The 24,140-nt window shown below is 44.3% G+C and overlaps 2 protein-coding genes across 10 annotated transcripts in view; one reads left to right on the forward strand and one right to left on the reverse strand.

The window, feature by feature from the left end:
* The window catches only part of FAM234B (family with sequence similarity 234 member B), a 21,369-nt gene extending 19,216 nt beyond the window's left edge, over positions 1–2,153 (forward strand). The window contains exon 13 of the mRNA XM_084505996.1: positions 18–2,153. Coding sequence (XP_084362122.1) covers positions 18–23 — 6 coding nt within the window. The 3' untranslated portion in view covers positions 24–2,153. The remainder of the gene's footprint in view (positions 1–17) is intronic.
* On the reverse strand, positions 2,090–18,791 carry GSG1 (germ cell associated 1). 9 transcript variants are annotated; one of them, XM_084506001.1, is made up of 7 exons: positions 17,951–18,791; positions 16,732–16,868; positions 9,687–10,005; positions 7,142–7,189; positions 4,798–4,950; positions 4,353–4,464; positions 2,090–3,295 (listed from the first exon to the last, which is right to left on the reverse strand). In XM_084506001.1, the coding sequence occupies exons 3-7, from the start codon at positions 10,003–10,005 to the stop codon at positions 2,980–2,982; spliced, it is 948 nt and encodes a 315-aa protein (XP_084362127.1). In that variant the 5' UTR covers positions 16,732–16,868; positions 17,951–18,791; the 3' UTR covers positions 2,090–2,979. The 9 variants fall into 9 exon arrangements, with proteins under 9 accessions (XP_084362127.1, XP_084362126.1, XP_084362130.1 ...); XM_084506000.1 differs by having other exon boundaries at positions 17,946–18,791; XM_084506004.1 differs by having other exon boundaries at positions 13,712–16,868; positions 17,946–18,791.
* Positions 18,792–24,140: the final 5,349 nt, after the last annotated feature.

Here is a 24,140-nt window from a genome sequence, read left to right on the forward strand (position 1 = left end):
TCCCTTTCCTTTTGCAGCTTTAGCCTAGTGGTTCCTCAGATTTTGGCTGGACCTATGGCCTGCATGGGGAATAGAGGAAGCTGCTCTGTGGATCTTCAGGAAAACTGCTGTGTAGAGAGAATGGGGGCTAAAAGCACTTCCCCTTTCTTCAGCTCTGGGGAATGCTGCTGGAGGCAGGTTTGTCCTGGGCAAACCTGTCCTGTACCAGAGGAATCTTGTTCAGCGTCTCCCCCTCCATAATGCTGTTCTTGCATGCTTCCTTCCAGGTAACATGGAAATGTGAATTTAGAGCTTATATACATACATATATATACAACTAGGTTATATATATATGGAAAACTGTTGTTTTCCAGATATATATATATGTATGTATCAATTTATACAATACACGTATATTTTTTGTATGTTTAATTTATGAACAGAGGTAGGACACTCCTTTTTATGTCCAAACAGTATTCCCAGGCAGACAAACAAGCTCTAGGCCTAAGGTGGGCTATGATGACTCAAGGCAAATGGTGTGGGTAAAGGACACATCTATTTTAATGTTTATATTTTTGGAAAGAAGCCTCCATTTGGCTCCTGCAGGGCAAGTCTTGTCTACAACCTTTCCTGTGCTCTCAGTCCTCTTCTCCATTCTGTTGCCAACCTCACAAAAAAAACAAACTCTTTTGCTGAACTCCCCGATCTAGAGAAAGTAGGCTGCAACAGCATTTCCCAGCCTTTGCACTTGTGTATTTTTTTTCCCAGTCCCAAGTTCAAAACAAGTTAATGTGGGTGACGTAGAAGCAAAAGGTTCGTATCTCATTTCTACCTCCTGTTCATCCATCCTTAAGCTTTTTATGAACCTGAAGTGTCACTGCAATGTCATACTGCAGTCCAGTGGGCTGAGTTCCCCCTCAAAAAGCATTGCAGCCCTTTTGGGATAGACTCCCAGCAGATCCCTGCTGGCACTGTTGGGATAGACTCCCAGCAGATCCCTGCTGGCACTGTAAAGATGACAATAGATCCAGTTGCAGAGAAGCTGATTCTCACTACTGCTTCAGGCTTTAGAGGCTCAGACAGAGAAGCAGAGATGGAAAGCTTTTCTGTGCACTTGACCCATATTCTGGGCTCAACTTGACCATTCTCCTGCCAGCCCAGCTCTATGTGTAGTTCCAGAAAGAGCAGACTGCCCCCGGGGCAGGTTTGCTCTCAGTACATTTAGTGCTTTGAACTGTGCCTCTGAGTGTTCCATCAGTCTCCCGCGTTGTAGTTGCGGAGCATCTACATGAAGCTTCCTACGACAGAAATGACCATGTATAAATTGGCCACTTTGGTGCCCTGGTAGCTCCCAACAGTGCAGGACAACAGCATGTTGCCTGTTTTGCAAATATACCTTTCTAGGCCTGACCATTGCCATTAGGCAGAACCAGGCTGAGGTGAGAACTGCAAATGGCTCTTCTGTCCTCCTGCTGGCATGTAACCCTTCCTGCCTCCCTGCACTTTCCTCCGAGTGGTGAGGTGATAGCAGGACTTTGATCCTTCCTCCACATGGGCACAGCTACCATGGGTTTACTCTCCTGGGCTCTTGACACCTCTTCTTGCGATGTCACCCTTTCTTCTCCCTCACTGCATCTATGTGCAAAGCTTCCAGGATAGCTCTTCAGGATTAGCTGCAAACCCCAGGGCTGGTCCTTGGGCCCTTCTCTCCTAATGTCAGACCCTGAAAACAGTTTGTATATGTTTAATGGTATTTTTGTGTAAATAGCTTTGTATATATTAGCACAACTGTAGCAACAGCTCTAGGCCTGGGATTTTCCTCCAGACAGAGGTTAGTATTTATAATATTCAGTTAGTTAATACAGATGCATAATAGGGACTAAAACCGTGAGGATCAGTAACATATGAAGATTAAACAGGAGTGCACCTTTCCTCCTGTCTAGCCACCACCTTGCTGGGAAAGGTGAGGCATCTGTTACCTGTAGTTACTCTCCTGAGGTTCTTCCCGAGAGAACTGATACTTGAGTGCAGTGACACTAGCTCCTCCATAATGTGAATTCACCCCACCCGCACACACACGTCCCCACTGTGAATAAAGAGTCTGTCTGTATATTGTTGGGAAAATGTATTTGAACTGTGAACCGCAGTGGAGCAAATAAATACTGTGTACAGCATCAGTGTGTCATATGAGCCACCATTTCACTTTTGAGGGATTATGAGTTTGCTTGATACGGGGCCTGTTGGCATTATTTTTACAGTAGGGGAAAAGGGGTCTGGTGTAAAGAAACAAAAACAAAAAAGGAAAAAGTCCAGATGAGTCTTAAAGGTTGTGGGGAAGCACAATAGAAAGACAGACAGGAAAGTATCTCAGGATGGGAGCTGGAGGGGGCAAAACAAGGAGGGAGTATTTATGGGAGTCGTTACAGATAGGAAAGAGAAAGAGAGAGGTGTTTGGGAGCAACCCCCCCATTCTTCAGCAGCACTTTTAACCTGGGGGTGGGGAAAGGTGACAGGGCCTGGAAATGAGGAATAAATAGTGTTCAGAGAAGACTGCAGCAAATCAGTATGGGCACCCATGCCCAACTCTGAATCAAGGGGGCTTGCTGGAGTGACAGTGTGACACCACCCAAAGAGGCCCAGCACTACAACTTGCCAGCTGCATTGCACTGAATGTATCTATGCCATAGTGCAGTACTGTTGGGATTAGGACACCTGCCTCAATTCTGTCAGAGAATGCTTGGATACAGCTGGCACCAACAACATCTACCCCCATTTCCATCCTTCCCAGCTGAGGACACCCTTCAAGCTGTGGTCAGAGAGGACCCACATTGCTCCTGTTGGCACTGCCATTGCTCTGTCCCAGTGCCCACTTTTTCTTCTCACTCCCTGAATGTTAGAGGAAGGAAGAGCTCCCCATGAACTTGCTAACAGTGGTGTTGGTGTTTGGTTCAGAGCTTTTTGCCTCCCAAACCCCACTGCTCTGCCCCAGTGCATTGATCCTTAACAGCGATCTTCCCCGATCGTCTGCCCCAAGACCTCATCCAGCTCCAGCTCTGGTTCTCGCTGTAGCACTTTCTGCTGCAGCTCAGAGTAGAAGTCAACTCCCTCAGACACCGAGTGGAGGGGCTTGTCTCGGGGCTCGTAGTAGCTGCTTATTTGCTGTTGTATGAAGTACTGCTGGTGCTGAGGCTGATCCTTGAAGCTCGCTTCGTAGCCCTTGATGTGGTTCCGTTTGAACTCCAGCACTGTCTTGGTGTAGGTGTTGAGAGTGGTGACAGCAGAGGCCATGCAGCAGGTAAAGGAGGCCCAGGCCATGCTACAGGAGAGAAAGAAGAATAACTTATGCCATGAACTGAACTGCATGTACCTTGATATACCCCGATTAGCCAGGCAGAAGCTGCTGGGCAAATGATCTAGCTGCTGAACTAGAAAGACTAGAGGTGTCAGGCTCATAACATTACAGTGCTTCACTGTTATCCCACCACCAATCCTTCTCCTTAGTCATGGGTTAAACACTGGTCATCCTTGACACTGGGAGGAAGGGCTATGGGGAAAATAAAAAGGGCAACAGGAAAGTCTATCAGAGCAGGGCAGCACAGCTTGGAAGCAAGCTCTGTAAAGCAGGGCCGCTCGGTGTCTTCCCAGACACAAGGCATATGTATCTGAGCATAATCAGATGGCCATGCTGACGCTTGATGTCCACAGCTGGTACATGACAGTGGAGCATTCAAGTCTTAAAAATCAACTGGCCACCATCAGTACAGCATTGCAAACAAGAGTCTGTACCTTCCACGGACATAGCAGGCTTCATCCAACTGTTTTTCAAGTCAATTTTGGTATATCAGCTGTGTCATTTTTTAGCCTTCAGAGAAAACAATTCCACGCCACCAGCTTTTTGTATCTGCTCTTCCTGGTTCTAGTGTCCAAATCTTTAACCATGTGCTACAGGAACAGGCCTTTTGGACCTTGCTCAGTGAAGATGTCAAACCAACATGCAATTTTATTTAAACGGCAGAAAAGCAAGGTATGTTTGAGAGCAACATCACAGGTGTGACCATGGCCTCCATACACAGGGAAGAGCTGAGACTAAACAGGGCAAACCAGCACAGGGACAGGCCTGATTAGTCAGCAGGTTAGAAGGTAACTGTTGAGGTGTGACTCCGTTGTTTTACGAGTCCTTGGTAGCTACTCATCTAAGTAACTCAGTAACTATTTGTTAAAGCAGGGAATGAGGCAAAGGCAGGAGATTTAGCAGTGTGAGAACTATGGTACACCTGTCTTTGGAAGCACAAACAGTCTAGAAGAGGAAGAGAGTTTTGCCGAGGTATGGTATGGCTGAAGACCAAGTGAAGATGGTTTTAGAGCTCACATACTAGAAAGCCCAGCCATAGTCCCATGAGTGTGGTCTCCAGTCCTCTGGTCCCAGATTAACCGTGGCTTGGAAGACTTGAGTGTACATCATGTGTGCCACCATCCCAAGGAGACCTGATGGGAGAAGACAGGAAAGAAAGGAAGTTATGGAAGGAGCCTGAGCTGCACTTTTCAGCCTTGTGTGGGAGGGGGCATTCCTGCTGCTGTGCATGGCCAGAAGCTGGAACACCACCTCTGCAGGGTTGCACCTACACCACCGTCTCCTTGCAGTTCCCCATCACTGTTTCTCCCTGCTCATGTTCTCTTCAGCCACATGCTTTTTACTGCCCTTTTCACTTTGATTCTCATCAGCTGAGGTGAGTGAATGTGAGAGGCTCTCAGTGTTTTATGTGTTTTTTTCTGCCCACATGTACCTGTTGCTGCCATGCCTTAGGGTAACACACTTACCTGACAGCACTGAGGAGACAGCAGCAAAGGCATTGAGCTTCAGACCACAGACAGGATTGCCAGTATGCAGCATTTCCACCATCAGGAGGATGAAGCTGATGAGCAGCAGGCTGATGTACAGCATCTCTGACCCCAGTGACAGCCACAGAATTCCTGCCAGGAATCAGAAACCCCTCATATCAGTGCCAGGTGGCTTGTTTGAGGGAGAGTACTCCCCCTTCACAACCCAAACTTGAAAGGATGTCTGTTGGAAAGAAGGGAGAGAAGGAAAACAACCAGCCCCCAACAGCAATCCCCCCAGCTTATGAGCAAGGGCTTGAAAGATGCTGAAGGGGACAGAGAATCTGCCACAAGATGGCTTGACTGCAAAAGATGAGAGGACCTAAAACAGCTATCTGTATATAAGCCAGCGTTATTCACAAACAGCGATGAAGAAGCCATGGGAGGAAAGATGGAGGCAATACCACTGAGTATTAGCACAAGACCTAGCAGTCATAGGCAGGCCGCAAACATCTCAGCTGGATGTTGAAAGGTTCTTACCCATTAGTGCAGTGACATACAGAGCAGATTTATAATCACAACAGTGGAACAAAATTAATTTCAATCTGGAGTTCATCTGGTTAAGAAGAGAACTGCATGGTACATCCATGGTGATAGCTGGGACCTGGGGCTCTTGAATTCACAAAGCCCCAGGCAGGCCTGTATTTCTCACTGAAACCCCAATTAAATTGAAAATGCATTCCTGGGGGTGGATACCCAGCTAGAACAGTAACATTCATCACCCGCCCTGCTGCTTAAATGGAGAGCAGGTAAGGTTCGTGCTGGGTTCATCAGTGGGACATGAGTGATAGCACAGTTCTTAGCACGGCTCACTGTGTGCCAGGACTTGGAGCTGAACAGGGAAAGGCACTCTAACACTGGGCTCTGGAAGGGTGTGGGAGTCACTGAAAAAGGCAAATGAAGAAGCACAGTGGGCACTACTGTTAGCAACTGTTAATGGCCTTAGAAGAGCCATTCCACTGGGGAAAACAAATGTGAAGAAAACCCTCATTAGTGGGGTACTGACTCGACTTCTTAGCATCATTAGTCCCATGGAGTCACCCAGCTCTTCAACAGCAACTGATGGGATGCGTTCCCAGCTTAGAGGAGCTGCTCCGCAGGCCCGGGCCATCCTGAGGTGATGCTGTGTGCAGGAGGGGGTGAAGGCAACTGATGGAGCTGTTACACTGGGAGTGTTGCTCACAGTGATCTTCTAATTAATTTTGAAGAGCTCAGTGTCATACACAACAGGGACTTTCTTTCAGATTTGTGTTGAAATGAGGCAAGGAGCAGTAGGAGGAGTGCGAGGGGGGACAGACAGAAAGATTTACAAAGATGCATACTTTGGTTGCATAAACCTATTCTCTTAGGAAAACTGGCTATAGGGAAGACACTGGAACCACTAGACCCAGAGACCTGGCCAGGGAACAGACCACAAGATGGTGAGAAAGCAGAAAAATGAATTACTGCTCCCTGTGAACTGAGCAGCTTGTGTTAAATGCAAAAGTAATTCTTACTGCAGTCAAGTAATTCATTTATGACAAAATGGAGATCTACATGACTTCAAAATGATCTTGTAACATGATCACTATTTGATTTCTGTAAAATGCTGTTTCCAAAAAGAATAAGCATGAGACATTACCCTGCCGTGCTGTTCTGCTGATACTGACCCAGTTTAATCTACACAGTGACTCCACAGCGCATCACTCACACTGGACCGCCCCCCCCCCATGCCTGTGAATGCATGGGGCTTTACAAAAGCAGGTCGTCATTCTTTGCCATTGTTTTTATAATAGGGAAAGCAAGGCAGAGAAAGAAGATGAGCTCCCCAAAAGCACTCATCTTCCTGGCAGCTGTTACAATACCCCAGTGTGTGTTCCAGCCCTTGCTTTCACAGCTTAACCAGTGGTACCTACACCCCAGGGCTTTCCCCTCAAGCATGAATGTCCTCTGAAATGACATGCCTCCAGTCTCCAGTCCTGGGAGCAGTTAGCAACCCCACACCACTTGAAAAGCTTTTGTTAAGAATCCTAAATGAAGTTTCCATCACATGTGTGCACATACATCCAGGTAACTGAGGTTTAACAGAATCATAGTTTCCCCCAGGATAATTTGAAGCATCTGGGAGGAAATCTTTGTTTGTTTGTTTGTTTGTTTGTTTTTCCTAGCATCCATGAGGCCAGGATTTCACACCTGACTTCAGGGATCCACCCTGCTGTCCTCACAGCAGTGGTTTTGCAGGTCACTTGTCCCAGGGGGGTGGTACACTGGACGGCTATGGCGTGATACATGGATTTGCTCTTACCTCTCTCTGCTGGTGGGGAAAGCTCAATAAAGCTACGGCATTTCTCCTCTGAAACACAAAAACAAGTGTATTAGCTTGTAAAATAATGTAGGGTAAGGCAAAAGAAAACCTCTCCCCCTCTCTCTCACTTAACTGCATAGCTCCAGTCATCTGAGCCTACCCACCAGATCTTCTCACTTCTGCTCTCTTTCTGACCATCTTTCCATGCCTTCACTGGGGCATGGCAGGAGAAGACAATCTCCTAGGAATGTCTCCACCTCTCTCTAGGAGGTGGCCTTTCTAGAAAAATTTCAGCAATCTGTAAATGAGCCTCTAGTAAATATATAAATCTGTTGCTACATATCCACCACATTACTACAAGACTTTGATGACTGTTGCTCAGGCCAATTAAGGTGTAGCTTATAACATCATAGGCCGAGCACTGTTGCTGAGTACATACACTTCTACTCACCTCAGGCTCAAGCAAAGCAATTTAAAACTCTGATTTCCCAAGAAGAATAAAAAAAAATCTTTCCTGTGAAGTTCTCCTGTGATAGAGAATCACACAGAAGTAAAGTCTTCTGTCCTCACATTTTAGGAATGCTATTTAGACAAATTCTTTTGTTTGTGTTTGCTTTGGCTTTTTATAGTGGCCAGATGCAAACTGTTATCTCAGCTGAGGGTCCACCATTATTACGTGTAAGTCTTTCTTAGCACTACTCTATACTGCATTTGAAGGTTCTGTCCTCTACATGGCATGGCATTTTCTCCCAGAAAATACTAGCCCGCAGCTTTTTTTGTAAGAATCTCATTTTCTCGATGTCTATCCCCAATTCTAATCTCTCCCAATCCCCTATATTACTTCTATCATCTCAGGATGCTACCCAGTTTAGTGCCATCTGCAGTCATCATTAACTTGCTGTTTGCTGCTTCACCTAGAACTTTAATGAGGTTCTTCGTAATGGCTCATCTAAAGCTGATCCTGAGATTAGCCTGAATAATGAAATCCAGCTCAACTCAAACTCCTTTTGCTGATCATAGCCCCTTTTTTAGTTGTTGTCTCTGCACTTGTTTCCAAGACCCACAGCAGTGGGTGGCTTGTACTCAATTCAGAGGCAGCTGGGGACCAAGGCTGTCTTTGTATTCTACCCCATGCTCTGCTGCAATCCAGATGTAACCTGCTCTCAGCATTCCTTCAGGCACTGAGGTTATTCCAGGACTGCCTGGTGGCCAGACAATTCTTTCAGAGAAAGCTGTCAAATGATGTAGTCCCATTTCCATAAGCACCATGGAAACACAATCCAGCCCAAACCAGTCCCAAATAAACACACCTCCTTCCACAGCATATCTGGAAATGCTCATAGTGAAGCAATCTTCTCACTAGGACATGAGAGTTTCAAGCACTTTCCTGCTCCTGTCTCTCTTCTGTCTGCCTTTATTCAGCTTTATTTACTTATGTAATTTTCAAACTCTGACAGCAACAGATAAGAAAGCAAGAAATGCTATACTAGAGTGGTTGGTCAGTTAAAAGAAGATGAGATGCTTATGCTTGGGGAGAACTGAAGGGAGGGCAGTAGGCTCAGGGGAATGGGCCTGATGAAAGAAACTTTCATGATTGCATCTTTAGTTACAAATCTCTCTGTTGGCCACCTTCTGGGGCAGTTCTGATCCCTGATGTGTGAAGCAGGCTGTAAACAGCATCTGTGCACTGCAGAGTTTCCACCTGTACTGGTGTGGCACCAGTTCATGCAGAAGGCCTTCAGCAGGGCTTGGAAGAAGCAAATCAAGGGTGAACGGAGACACCAAGGGGTCTAGGACAGGCTGCATGACCAGCCCCTGGCACTCCAGGGCCTACTGTGACAGCCACAAATGGTCAAAAATCACAAATCAAACCTATCACAATATGAAAAAAAATATATTAAAAATGACAATACTGCAGCTCTAATCCTCAGGTCAATTTGCATCCTAATTTTGGTTCCTCTGCGGTCAGATCCTCAAGTTTTTCCCTGCACTTATAACATAATACTTCCTTTTTTTTTTTTTTTTTTCTTTCTTCCTTTCCCTTTATTGTTTTGCATTTGTTTAAAAAAAGCCCAGTCCCTGTTCAATTCATATAACTCCTCAGTTTGGTGATTTAAGGAGAATACCAACAATTGCAGTCCTCACAGTTGTCAACTGCACACTGACAACACTGAATAAAATCACCATGCTTCAGTTTCCCAGGAGATGTGCACAAATGAGCCCTTTAGAGCATGAGCTGAGCTTTGTGTAGGAAAGAGAAATGAGACCCACTCCAGTTCACACCAGGATGAACGGTGCCACCACTTTCACTTCACAGCCCCTATTCCAGGCAGAAGGGCACACCAGAGACAGACATTGTCTCTTGCCACCCCCATAAACATCTCAATGAAGGACAGAAATATAATGACAGTGTGCAGGGCTGGTGCCATCTAGGAAAATGAAGACGGCTTTTCTCCCAAGCATTGTCAGCCTCTGCCTTTCATTTCCAAACTCCCGTGGAATAAAATCAAGGGAAGAAGCTGGGTCTGGCTGGGCAAGATGCTACCTGGCCCTTCCATGCTCTCTTCACAGGAAAGCCACATCCCCGTGTGGAAGTATCTGAAGGCAAAGCGGTCATCCCCAGTCTCCCAGCTGTAGTGCACCACATCCTGGGATGAAGCATTGCTAGCACCTGCATCGGGCGGCATGGGGACACCAATGCACTTGGTGGCTTTACTCTTCCCACACAAAGGCTTGGGCACTTTCTGGGTCCCAGTGCACCAGTAGCTGCCGAGCAAGGCGGTGGTGGAGAGGCTGAGAGCCAGCAGGTTCAGGATGACTGCCAGGAAAGCACGGCGCCATGGCAACACCTTCAGCAGCTCCATCTGCAACACACAAACGGTGGGACTGTCACACCAGCCATTTGTCCCACCTCATGTTATGAACCCTAACTCTTCCCAGGGGGCACTTGTGGGGAGGGGATATGTGTCGGAGAAACACTCTGCCCTCCCCATGATGTCCCAACATCTCACCCAGCAAGGAAGGACAATTTCCTAAAAGCCAGGGCGACAGAGCAATAGCTCAGTTTCAACCACTTCAACAAGCACCAAATGTGTGTACAGGGGAAGACCAGGTGACCCTGTGGACCTACCATGGCTGAGTGCATCAGTGTGTTTGAGTACAAGCAACATGCAAGGGGTGATCATGTTCACCCCATCTCGGAGATGGTAGGGAAAAGTTGTTAACCAACTTCCCCAGAATGTCATGTATTTCCATTAGATAGGGCATGATGAATGTTTTGTCCAACTAAATGAGAATTCTTGCTGCCAAGTGTCCCACAACACTTCTTCCAGCATCATTCATACTGCACCTAGAAGGGCAGGTAGGATCACAGAATCACAGAATCACAGAATTTTCTAGGTTGGAAGAGACCTCAAGATCATCGAGTCCAACCTCTGACCTAACGCTAACAGTCCCCACTAAACCATTTCCCTAAGCTCTACATCTAAACGTCTTTTGAAGACTTCCAGGGATGGTGACTCTACCACTTCCCTGGGCAGCCTGTTCCAGTGCCTCACAACTCTTTCAGTGAAGAAGTTCTTCCTAACATCTAACCTAAAACTCCCCTGGCTCAACTTAAGCCCATTCCCCCTCGTCCTGTCACCAGGCACGTGGGAGAACAGGCCAACCCCCACCTCGCTACAGCCTCCCTTGAGGTACCCATAGAGAGCGATAAGGTCGCCCCTGAGCCTCCTCTTCTCCAGGCTGAACAAGCCCAGCTCCCTCAGCCGCTCTTCGTAGCACTTGTTCTCCAGGCCCCTCACCAGCTTCGTCGCCCTTCTCTGCACCCGCTCAAGCACCTCAATGTCCTTCTTGTAGCGAGGGGCCCAAAACTGAACACAGTACTCGAGGTGCGGCCTCACCAGAGCTGAGTACAGGGGGACGATCACCTCCCTAGCCCTGCTGGTCACACTGTTCCTGATACAAGCCAGGATGCCGTTGGCCTTCTTGGCCACCTGAGCACACTGCTGGCTCATATTCAGCCGACTATCCACCATCACTCCCAGGTCCTTCTCTGCCTGGCAGCTCTCCAACCATTCCTCTCCCAGCCTGTAGCTCTGCTTGGGGTTATTGCGCCCCAGGTGCAGGACCCGGCACTTGGCCTTGTTGAACTTCATGCAGTTGACCTCAGCCCATCGGTGCAGCCTATCCAGATCCTCCTGCAGAGCTTTCCTACCCTCAAGCAGATCGACACACGCCCCTAACTTGGTGTCATCTGCGAACTTACTGAGGGTGCACTCGATGCCCTCGTCCAGATCATCGATGAAGATATTAAAGAGGACCGGCCCCAGCACCGAGCCCTGGGGGACGCCACTAGTGACTGGCCTCCAACTGGACTTGGCTCCATTCACCACGACTCTTTGGGCCCGGCTATATTGATTTCATAGTGGGGAAAGGCATGGAAATGTTCCCAGATTCCAGTGAAGGTCACACTTCAAAACAGTGACCTGCCCAAGAGGGACACCCAGGTATTCACACCCAGCAGTTTGAGTTCAAGCCACAGAGCAGCACCTCCCACATGAAGCAAGCACTGCTCCGCACATCAGAAATTTGGTAGGGTTGGTGGATGACAGTGTCTCTGCTTTCATACCAAGTGCGAAAAGTGTGTGTTTTTTTTAAGAGTGAATGTTGTCACAAACACTCTTCCCAGTTTCTTCTCCTCAGAATAAGGAATTCTGAAAGCAGGTTGTATACCAGGGTCCTTCGGTCTTTCTCACTCAGACAGAAGCTTAAGATTTTAAGGTTCCTGTAAAACCCTTCACTGACTTCTGAGAACCCCATCTTATCACGCCATGGATTGATTAGATGTCATCTACCCACACATCAACTTTCATGTAATCAGCGCATACCTCTTCCCACATTGTACTCCCTATGTTTGGCACAACTTCATCCAGCTACTCCCACCCTTTCCTATTTATGACTCTTAAAATCTATTTGGCCATGAATAGATTCAGTTTGTACAGACATTGCCTGCTTCTGGGCCTCTTCACATAACTTCTGTTGACTCACCCAACATTGAATGTGTGAGAAAGGCCCAGCACACTGTGGACACCACTATAAATAAATGATAAATAAATGATTGCATTGTTTGTGACAGTCTTACAGGATACAGCCAAAAGTAGTGCAGTTAGAAGCATTTGTTAGAACCAGCAAGCTCAGAAATGTGGTCAATAAAGATGGTGCTGAAGCTCTGCTTGGAAGACAGGACTCGATCAGCATCTCATCACAATGAAAAAACAGTGCCTAATCCAGAACATTCTCACCAAGGGCACAAAAATACCCAGCTCCTGAGAAATTCCTACATTGTCTTATGCTCTGGCTTCTTTTGTCTCTTCTTCAGAGCATTTCTTTTTTTCAGCAACAGAGATGCTGCACCCTGGAGATGGTACTGTCTCAGTGATACAATAACAAATGACTTCCATGATCTGAAGGCATGCTGGGTACAATCATCTTTCATAGAGTGGATATTTGCCAGGAACACATGAATGTATGAACATATTAGATGAATATATAATATATTATATACATTTAATATATATGAATATAATATATATATATAATATACAATTATATCCATATAATATATATGGATATATTATATGAAGGTTTGTGGCTACGGTTGGTGGCAAATTCTTCTTAAAGTTTTCTCAGCAAAAAGTTTGGTTTCTGACTTAAAAGGAAATTATAGATAAAATTGTCTCAGAAACACGACTTTTCATCTGAAAATAGAAGCCTTCGTTGCACAGTTTTTCAGTTTTTCTTCAATTCTTGATTATATTTTCTGTCACCAGGTTTCAGTTTGCTCATACTTTCACTGAAAATAATCTTTCCACTCATAATATTGACACACACACACAAAAATATTCTAATTTGAATCTTCAATATTGGGAAAAATATTCTCTCCATTTGATTTGTATTAGTAGGTCAAAGGCCATATCATTTCAGAAGAAGTGGTAAGGAAAAAAAGAAAAAGAGAAGAGAAGAGAAGAGAAGAGAAGAGAAGAGAAGAGAAGAGAAGAGAAGAGAAGAGAAGAGAAGAGAAGAGAAGAGAAGAGAAGAGAAGAGAAGAGAAGAGAAGAGAAGAGAAGAGAAGAGAAGAGAAGAGAAGAGAAGAGAAGAGAAGAGAAGAGAAGAGAAGAGAAGAGAAGAGAAGAGAAGAGAAGAGAAGAGAAGAGAAGAAGAAAAGAAAAGAAAAGAAAAGAAAAGAAAAGAAAAGAAAAGAAAAGAAAAGAAAAGAAAAGAAAAGAAAAGAAAAGAAAAGAAAAGAAAAGAAAAGAAAAGAAAAGAAAAGAAAAGAAAAGAAAGGAAAAGAAAAGAGAAGAAAAGAGAAGAAAAGAGAAGAAAAGGGACTAGTCAGAAGAAGGAACTGGATCAAGGGTGCCGAGGATGTAGGAGACAAGAAGCAAATCAGAAATACTTCCTGATGAGAATACATTCAGAAAAGTTTCCTTCCATAAAAGCCACACACTTACTGACAATAACTGACCACAGTATCTAGATAGCCCCAAAAGGAAAGAGGGTTGAATTTACCTTACCAGGAAGTCCTTGAAGTCCTGTTAATTTGGAGGAGTAATACAGAAATGGAACTCACACTTTGTCTTCTGTTTTGCTCATCTCTAAATTTTCCGAGAAACCAAACTGCTCCAAACCCTCTTTCTTTTCATCTCCTCCTCCTCCTCCTCCACCCCTCTCCCCATGATTATTACAAGCTATCCCTCCAGCCAGCAGCTGTTTTGTGGAAAATGGTCATTTTATAATCCACAATGCAATCACGGCACAGCTGTTCTGGGAGATTATATGGGAAGTGCTTGGTGCTGTGGGCTGGGATTAAATGCAAAAGGGCGACCTGCATTCAGCGAGTAAAACGTTTCAGTAAAACATGAAAAGATCCCAGCCATCTCTGGACACTGGCTCTTTGGGAGCTTGAATGGAACGAGCTGCAGCTCTCTGACTGGTGCTGCAGGGGACATGTGACCTTAGCTCAGAAATTAACAACACTATTGGCATCATCTAGCCCCTTGCCCTGTGCACAGCCTCAGTAGGTGACAAAGACCACAAGCCCCCAGCCCTAGGATATCTTCCTGGCCAGAGATGCCAATCATAGAAAGGGGAGAAATAGGGTGAAGAAAGTTCATGCAACTGCATCTGCTCTGAGGACAGCGGTTTCAGACCCTAAAGAGATGTCAATCCAGTGTTCCCCTTGGGAACTGGAGTTTTAATGAAAAAAGAAGCCCATTAGCAGAAGCAGTGCTGAGTGACACTGTGGCATCACCACAGGGACAGAGGTCTGTGAAACAGTGACAAGTCAAGCCCAGAACTCAAAGGATGCTGTCCCTCGTAGTGGCAGCCTTTAACAAGGCATAAAGTTCACCAGGAATTTCAGCTCCCAGCAGCTTCACATTGGATGGATTTGGCAAGCTAGTAAGAGAGACAGAAAGATTCACATTCACTCCAAGTCCCCTCTGAGCTCTTGTCCTAAAAGTGTAAAGGTCCTACTGTACTTGAGGGTTTTGTAACAGCTTGTATGGCATCAGAACAGCAGTAAGAATGGCATCACCTCTCATGAGAAAGAGCCGTCGCTAGAGGACATGGAGCTGCTCCACACCGAATCGAAGTACAAGGGAGAGGAGCATCCCAAAGGTGCACACCGCACCATGCCCACAGGACCCCACAGCTTTGCTCAGTGCTGTGGTGAAGTTCCTACTGCTGCAGGAAGTGAACAAGGCAGGAGGTGCCCCACTGCTCTGCTGGGATGGAGGAAACCAGCAGTCCAGCTACTTTCATCCCCTGCGTCTAGCACCAGAGGCAGGTGTACAAAGAGCTCTGGGTGCAGGACAGCCCGGGGCAGCCCCTGTACAGCACAGGCAGCAGAGAGCCGAGAGGTTCAGGAGTCTGCACATGGGCAGTGCTGTCACAGGCTCCTGACCCTTCCTGCCCTCAGTGGTACAGCTGGGAGCTGTGTGGTTATTTTAATCCTAGCCACTGCATAAGCTCCTCTAATATAGATAATCATCTCTAAGATGGGCTAACTGAAAGTAATGCTGAATGTTTTTATGCTTCATAGGCTGTCTGCAAGTTTTTTGATTAATAGCAAGGCTCTGTTCAACACAGATGTACTTAATGTACTGAAGGAGGTATAGTAACAGCTGATGCTGTTTAAAAAGGGAGTGGTAATATTTTTTCATTGTTCATTCTCTCCGCATCTGGACACCTTAAGTTTGGATTCTTTATACTCAGTTGGGCTTCTAAATGCTCAAAACAAAACAAAACAAAAACTGGTTTTCAAGCTCAAAGATACATACAATTAATCTCAATACCAATAGTCCCCAATGTTAACATGTTCTTAATTTTATGCATGATGAATGTCTCAGTAAAATCCAGGATGCTATGTCACTTTCTAAAGCTAAGATCGTGGCATATATATTGATGAAAAGAGACTGAATTTACATTTATATGGATAAGAATTCAGGTTTAGAAAACAGATTTATCAGAATTGTACTATGGCTTCAAAAATATATCAGACTTAGTATTCTGAATAATGGCATATATTTATCCTTCCAGAAGATGGCAATATTACTCTAGTCTTCATTTTGGGAGTCTGATGCTCACATGTGTGCTGGGGGGAATTGACACCCAAGTTTAGACTTCTATTCCTTCCCTTTTTTTTTTCCTCTCTTTTTTTTTTTTTTTTTCCATTGCTATGAACAAATTCTCTTTCCTTCACTGGATGGATGTGGGGGGTGGCTCCCTCTCTTTCAGTTGTATGAGAGCATGAGAGATTTTTGAAATCAATGGGGAAAGAAAAAAAAAAAAAGAGGACTAAATGGAGAAGCTTAGTGGGTCATTTGCTCCACCTTCTGCCCTGCACAAAACTGTTCTTTTTAATATATTTTCCAGTATTTTGTCAAGTACCATATTAACTTTCTCAGCATGTTTCCATTCCCAGATTATTGTGCTCAGCTCATAGAACATCAACACCAGAGCACATTTCCTGATGTTCAACAAACTTCCTTTAGTAAAATTTTATGTTATTTCTTTTAAAATCTGCATTTCCACCTCACCTAAATCTGACCAACTAGGGACAGGAAAACATAACTCTATCTGTCTTTCACCCTACTGTGCCTTCCAGTTTTCTCCTGTTTGTATCTGGCATTTCCCACCATAACTTGGCTTCACTAGAGGTTTTGGATGTCTCTTTCTCTTTGAACTCAGCAGCAGCCAGTCCCTGGTGACTCGTTTAAAGTTCACCCATTGAAGTGAATGCCCATAGCAGTTGGTTTCCTGTGCTATCAGCCAAGTGCTTTGCTTATGGAAACAAAATGAGGAAACAAAATGTACAGCACAATCTTAGCACAACACCTCTGTGGAGATTGCCAAATCTACAGAAGCTCGAGGGTTTAGAAGTGAAGCATTTTCATCCCATCCGTATCACATATGTGCGTAAATGCCACAAATCGTTTATGCCCCTATCACTTAGGGCATAAGTGCCCAACAGTGACACCCTCAGCTCCCAGGGATGTTGGTGGGAAAGGAGGGCAAGAAGCCCTTACCAGATAGGGCCCAACGGTTGCAATACTTAACTGGCAGATTTCAAGAGGCACATGGCTCTTCGTAGCTTTCCATGCAGCTCTCCTCCCCCAGGGTACTAGGGATCATACGCTGTCCTGACATCAGCTCTTCAGCCATCCTGAAGAGGAAGAGAGAGGAGAAACAATTACACCTATAAAATCGCTATTTACACCCATAAAGTTCCATAGAATCAGAGAATCATAGAATATCCTGAGTTGGAAGGGACCCTTAAGGATCATCAAGTCCAACTCTTGACACCGCACAGGTCTACCCAAAGTTGTTCTTTGAAACCTGGACAAAGGCAGGCTCATACTCACCCCTCATTCCACACATTCTTCGCACATGACACTTCCGTGTTCCGTCCACCCACCGCTCCTGTTTTTGCTGTTTTTACAGGAAGACGGTCCAGCACTGCAGTCCCCTCCCTTGCTGCCACACAGAGAGCAGGATGTCTCTGGGTGGCAGTGACACTGAGAGAACCAGACTTCTCTAAGCCGGTGACAGACTGCAAATGCCAGATTTCTTCCTGAGCTCTGAATAATTCCACTCAGATTGTAACCTTTATTTAGCTGTTTGCATGATGCATTAACTCTTGCTCTGCAAATGACCTCACCAGGCAATTTTTTTTAGTCAAAGCACATTTAAAGGTGAATTCTGTTTTTAAACATGAACAGCTTACATTGCTAGACAGCACGTCTGTGGCAGAACAGACATAAAGATTGAATTGGAACAAGTAAATTAATCTTAAAAATGAACAAACAGACTTGCCATTATTTTAAACCTAACTTATTTTTTCCCCCAGACAGGTCTTAGTTGGCTAGATTTTTTCCATTTGATCTGTATTATTTGAAACACTCAAAAAACAAATAGAAAGTAGACCTAGAAAAAAAAATAAGTCAGATGCAGCAACATAGACTTTGAGGATTCACTTAAAGATTCTAGATGCCACAATTTTTAGATTTGCAGTATAAGACTAGTTAAAGGGAGGTTGCTTTTCACATAGTACTTAAACTTGGGCTATTTTAGGATGTGTTTAGCTGAGCACACAGAAAAAAAATGTTTTTTATCAAATTTAGTCAACTGTAAACTATAAGCAGACAAGAAAAAGACAACTTTTTATAGACATCTGTAACGACATTAAATAAGACCCAGTCTTAGAACAGGGGCCATACCCCCCAAGTATATAACATCTTACCTTACCCATTGCTCACTATCTTCATCAGCTCTTCTGAGGCATCCAGTGAAATATTGCAAGGTGAGCATGGATTCACCCCACTTCTTTCTTTCTTTTTGACTAAACATGCAACAGTCAAGAAATTCTATGAGATCTTAACAGATGCTTTGAAATGTAGCAAGTTTGTCATTTTATTGATGAGTTAATTCTTTTCTCAGCTTGCTAATTCATCACAGTTGCAGAACCAGCAGGGCGTCCACCTCTGCAGAATGCATCTTTATAATCTGGAAATTATAACATTCTCCTTTATGAAAATTGTTGCCAGTTTTAAATCTACCAGTTATGGGATCTCAGTTTGTTCCTGTACAGAACCACAAACACCCAGACTCAATGGCTGTCATGGGCTCTTTCTTTATTATTATCAAGACAAACCACTACTACAACAGTCTGATCTCCTCTGTAACAGAAACTAAAGAATTTCAATCATTTCTAGTGAAACACAGAGCTTCTGCTGGAGCTACAACACTTATTTTATAAAGCTACCTCATACCGTGCAAGAGGATATGATGGGAAATCCGTCACATCCTTAGGGAAGTTGTTCCAATGGTTACTTAACCTCATTCTTAAAACTTTGTTCTTGATTTGCAATCATAACGTGCCTGCTTTGGTTTTCCCACCTCATCAGGCTGTTCCAACACACAAATAAATAGCCAGTGAAATGATTTCCTAAAACTGTTATTGCAGGAGTCACAAATCAATGCATTTCATTAGAGGCACACAGTGTGATCTAATAAGCTGGCTGACAGCCCAAATTCCTGGTTCTGTACTTGGCTGTGACACATAATTTTCCCTTCTTATAGGCCAAGTCATTAGTGGTACGTTTACACTGCAGTCAAAGCAGTGGCAGGGATGAGGAGTAAACATTTGGTGCTTGTTTTAATTGGGTGTTGCTAGCAATTTCACTCCAGCAGCAAGGAGCACAATGTAGGATACAAACCTCAGTCCAGAGAGAGGGTAAATTAAACTGTGCTGAATTCCACATTGCAATGGCTAGACAGATAGGTCAAAAACAGCTTGCTTCCTTACATTAAAAAGTTGGGTCTTCACAGTCATTCCTACAGACACAAATCTATAGCACAGCTGATCCTCATTGATGTTGGAATCAGCATAAAGCTGGTGGGAAATATACATTATTTTGATAATGAAAAATCTCAGGGATCTAAAATTAGTATGTTCACAGAGTGCATTGCATATGTAGGTGATCTTGGTTTCAAAGTAGCATTTAATGCCAGTTTTAAAGAAAAAAAATAATAATGAAACAGTACAGTTGACATATATTGCATTTGGGTTTCATGTATGGAAATGGGTAAGTCAAAGTAATAGTTCTGAGCTTTGATTTATATTTTCCTGCATTTCACTATGGTGAATCAGAATGAGAGCCAGAGGAAACCCCCAAAGATCACCTAATCAGTCCATCTGTATCAACATGATGTAGGCACCATGAAGACCTTCAAGCCTACAGTTAACATTTTTGGTAAGGCAGATACTTCTACATCCTGGATTAAAATCAGTCTATTCCCTTATAATATCTTGATTTCAACCTATACAAAATATCCAACAGAAAATTTCAGCATCTCTGCTAAATGCCTAAGGTGTCCGTCCCACATACGAATTATTTACTCACGTGGATTGTCCCCTGGAGGTCATTGAAGCTACATGGTTTACTAAAGTTATACTCATGAGCTAGTACTTGAGGAACCAATGCTTCAAAGGCAGACTCTAAGCTAGCTGGAGAGGTTTGGAAATCAAAAAGAGTGAGTAAGACAGAGAGTTAGCTTTTTTGAGGTGAGGCGTGGGAGGTGTTTTCGTTCTTTAGCTATTAAAAACTCCTTGCTTTGGCATTCGAAAAGAGAAAAAAAAAAAAAAAAAAAAAAAAAAAAAAAGAGAGAGAGAGAACTGGGAAGGGGAGGATTCATGAATAAGGAGGCAGCATGGCAAGCGGCACAGCAACCTGGGCAGCCAGAAGGCACGAGGGAGTTTCTCAGGCTGGTTTCCCTGACAGAACAGTGTTGGCAGTAAGTGCAGGTCAGAGGAGATGAGGTCAAAGATGTCGGTCTAAAGGAAATAATAAAAGCACCCTTCTTTAGAGCTCTGAGCAGAGGTTATATTACAGAGAGTGCTTTGAAAGCACCAGTGCTAAATATTGAAATTTGATGTTTTGTCTTTCTGGACGTCCTGGTAATAATCCAGGATTCAGGCCTGAGGGCTTCTCGTTATCCCAGACTTAATGAGGATTTCAGATCCCTCTCCATCCCCTTGTGGTGCTTTGGAGCTACCTCTTCACAGATGGTCCTGATGCTGAGCACCATCCTCATGCCTCCCCCACCCCTGCACACTGTAGCAGGAGCACGGCAAGGCTGCCTGCGTAGTGGGCAGGGCACTGGGCCTGAACACAGGGTGAATGCGGCACAAGCTTGGGCCCCCAGCTCTGCACCATAGCAGGCCTGGGTGCAGCGGGCAGTGATGTTTGAAGGCCTCCAGGGGAGAAACAGGGCTCCGTGACCAGCACTCTTTTGCGTGCACTTCCCCACCAGCAGCATGGGCCTCAGGGCCCAGCTGCAGCACGGGGCGCCCAGGCTTCCCCACGCGTCCAGGGGGAAGGGAGTTCCCCGCTGGTGGAAACGGAAACGAGAAGTATTTTGGAGACAGCACATGAAGAGCTTGGGCGTCTCCCTCTTCTCTCCTGCATTTTTCTCCCCTCCCTGCAGCCAGATTTCCGGGTGCCAGAGCTCCCCCCTGCCCTCCCGACAAGCCCAGCAGCAGCATGAGCAAGGCCGCTGCCTCCTGCCTCTCCTGGGCTGGGGCGAGGTGCCCTGCAGCCACTGCCCAGCCCTACACACAAGTAGAGGGTAACCCGGGGCCCTTGGCATTACTATTTCCATCAGTCACGTTGTTAAAAAAATAAAAAATAATAATAATAAAATAATAATAATAAACAACTGTCCTTCCCCCAGTATTGTTTCTGAGTAGGCTCAAGCTGCAATTACTCAAAGGCTCATTATTTAGCCAGATACAGGGCGTGGATTTTGTGATAGATGGCAAAGGATGCCTTCCTGACAGAAAAAATAAATAAATAAATAAATAAATAAATAATAATAATAATAATAATAATAATAATAATAATAATAATAATAAAATAGAGGGAGATGTTGCTAAGAGGGGCACTTTTTTAACAGAAAACATCATTGAGATTTCTATTTATTTTTTTTTTAATATGGATAAAACAGAATATTCCCTTGCCAGCCTTGCTCTCAGAAACAGCCAAGTGGTTTTGACTGAAATTAAAAACAAAACCAAAAAGATCTCAATAAAACAGCTGAAACAGACGTGAGCTAGATGTTGGCTCGGAGTTTGGCAAAGTCAAAAGCAATCGAAGCCAAATCTTGTGATGGGTTGTGTCAAGTGACTATAATAAAGAGACAATGCTACTAGCAATGTCTTGCATGTTCTGCACACCATTAACATATTATTTCACCATTAGCTTTTCCCATGTAGCCAAGGATTATAATTGCTGAGCTTTACAGCTAAGTATTAAGCGTTGTGGCTAAACAGCTTGACAAAACACAAATTATTTGCCATCACCTGAACAGAGTAAGCATGAAGGAAGGAGAACATTTTGCTAGCGTGCAACCAAGGGCAGAGCTTAGAGAAATTAGGTCAGGCAGAATGGAAAGAAAACTTCAGAAATCAGAAACCTCTTCCAAAGAGAGAAATGCAGTCGTCTGTGGAACAGTCTCTCATGGGAAGCAATGGATGCCCGGTGCTTAAGTCATATGCAACCAAACTGCATAATGCACTGGAAAATGTACTGTAGGCAAGAATTTTGCAGAAACCGGACTGAGCAAGAATGTGAGAAGATGGATTGGATGAGCTAGCAAGATTTTCTCTGTAATTCTTTTCTTTTCTTTTCTTTTCTTTTCTTTTCTTTTCTTTTCTTTTCTTTTCTTTTCTTTTCTTTTCTTTTCTTTTCTTTTCTTTTCTTTTCTTTTCTTTTCTTTTCTTTTCTTTTCTTTTCTTTTCTTTTCTTTTCTTTTCTTTTTCCTTTCCTTTCCTTTCCTTTCCTTTCCTTTCCTTTCCTTTCCTTTCCTTTCCTTTCCTTTCCTTTCCTTTCCTTTCCTTTCCTTTCCTTTCCTTTCCTTTCCTTTCCTTTCCTTTCCTTTCCTTTCCTTTCCTTTCCTTTCCTTTCCTTTCCTTTCCTTTCCTTTCCTTTCCTTTTGTTTTCCCTTTTTCTCTTTTTCTCTTTCTTTCTCTTTCTCTTTCTCTTTCTCTTTCTTTTTCTTTTTCTTTTTCTTTTTCTTTTTTCTTTTTCTTTTTCTTTTTCTTTTTCTTTTTCTTTTTCTTTTTCTTTTTCTTTTTCTTTTTTCTTTTTTCTTTTTTTTTTTTCCTTTTCCTTTTTTCCTCTTATTGGCTGTAGTTGGCATTGCTTGAAATTCCTTCACAGGAGTTGCAGAATCTCTGAACGAGGCAAAAGATGGGACTAGAGAGGGAGAGGTGGGTGTGTTCCTTGGATGACACAGGAAAAAAAAAAAAATAGAAGAAGCTTGCAGCCTTGCAGAGGCTGTGGAACTAGAAAGACTGGCTGGAGAGAACAGGAGGGAAAACAGCTCAGAGGAGCTGCTCCCTCTGGGCTGATACTTGTGCAGCTGAGCTACACTAAGAACACCATGATTGAAGACTAGGGGTTAGGAAAATGGTGAAGAGGGCAGTCTTGAGAGAATTGTGACCATAATTAAACAAGTTGTGGTCACTTGTTATCAGTCTGCAGCACTGGGCAAGAAATAGGAAGACTCAGCTCTAGCTCTCTGCCCAATTTTTAAGCTAACAGAACATTTGATTGTGGATTCTCTCCCACCCTCTTTCTAAAGCAATAGTTTTCTGTTCTGCATTGTTTTTAAATTGTCTTTCTGAGATTTGGTTTAAAACAGATTGTAGAGCTGCTCTTTCGCTCCCTCATTAACCCAGTGCTGGACACAACAAACATCCTGCTCCGATTTGTCCTGAGGCCTCACACACATCTTTAACTTTGCATCATACTTTCAAAATCCCTAACAGTTCAGCTTATGGCTGGATGCAGTCATAGGTCAGCTGTTCCCCTCTAATGAGACTCAAAGCAGGTCACTGGCCCATGCTACAACCCTTTACTGCTCCTGTAAGTCTACCTGTGATTCAATCCTAAGGATGCCCTGGCTCTGCTAGTGGGCACCTGAAGTTCAAAGCAATTCTCAGTCAACCCTAGAAAAGTAAATCTGTCCTACTGTACTTTTACTATTCCAGCCTTGAAACACTTTCTGATTTGGGCTAAAGCAGCAGTCTAGAATAACACTTCCCTCTGTGATTGTCATGCTCTGGGTTTGGGCAGACAACAATGTTTGAAGAGCAATATTTCTAAAATTCTCAATGAAACCATTCTGTAATTTACTGGTGTTTCCTTCCACTCCCAGTCTATTACAGACCTAAATGTTTTTTTCACAGCTTTGTTGGAAAATTAAACTATGGAATGACTGAAACTCCCCACAATCCTTTGTAGCTACTTTTACAGCTAGTTTACCCTCAACACTGAAGATCTGGAGAGTGTTCTTTTAAAGGTTCAACTGAAGTCCTCCAGAAGCTTTGAGATCCTTTGGGATGGAAGAGCTACTGAAGTCTTTTTGTTATTGCTAAAGAAGAACACATGGGTCACAGATCAAAGCTGGTGAGGCACAGTGAGGCCCAGTCTGCACCGATTGGTGTCTTGGGGCTGTATCTTGTCAAACTGAAGCAGGAATGTCAGAGAAGCTGCACCTCCAATCTGGCCTTCCGTACTGTATTTCCTCATGGGAAGATCCCTCTACTACTCCTTCTCCACCTCCTCACTCCCAGGCTTTCAGAGGCCCGGACTCAGACACCCAGTTCACTACTGCACAGCCAAAATGTACATCCAGGGAAAGTGACGTGAGACCTGCAGGACCTCAGCCAGCTTATTCCATCACTGCTTGGAAAACAGCCATGGCTTGGAATGCCTACATCCACCCCCAAAAAGCTTCTCTCTTTTATTCTGAGCCCCCACAGCCACCCTTGGCTTCCAGGTTATGTGTAGGCACTGAGACTTCCCACAGAAGAGAACAGAAGGGAGTGCAACTTCCATCTCCTAACCTGGAGGTGGAGAGATTTAATCAA

This window comes from Aythya ferina (assembly GCF_964211825.1).
Source record: "Aythya ferina genome assembly, chromosome: 1".
Taxonomy (NCBI): Eukaryota; Metazoa; Chordata; class Aves; order Anseriformes; family Anatidae; genus Aythya; species Aythya ferina.

Excerpts from the sequence above, each read along its gene's own strand:
- GSG1 (XM_084505997.1), bottom strand. Across the intron at positions 7,190-9,686 it reads AGAGAGCATGGAAGGGCCAG|AGGAGAAATGCCGTAGCTTT; the intron begins GTAGCATCTTGC and ends TTTGTGTTTCAG. Across the intron at positions 4,951-7,141 it reads TTCCCCACCAGCAGAGAGAG|GAATTCTGTGGCTGTCACTG; the intron begins GTAAGAGCAAAT and ends GATTCCTGGCAG.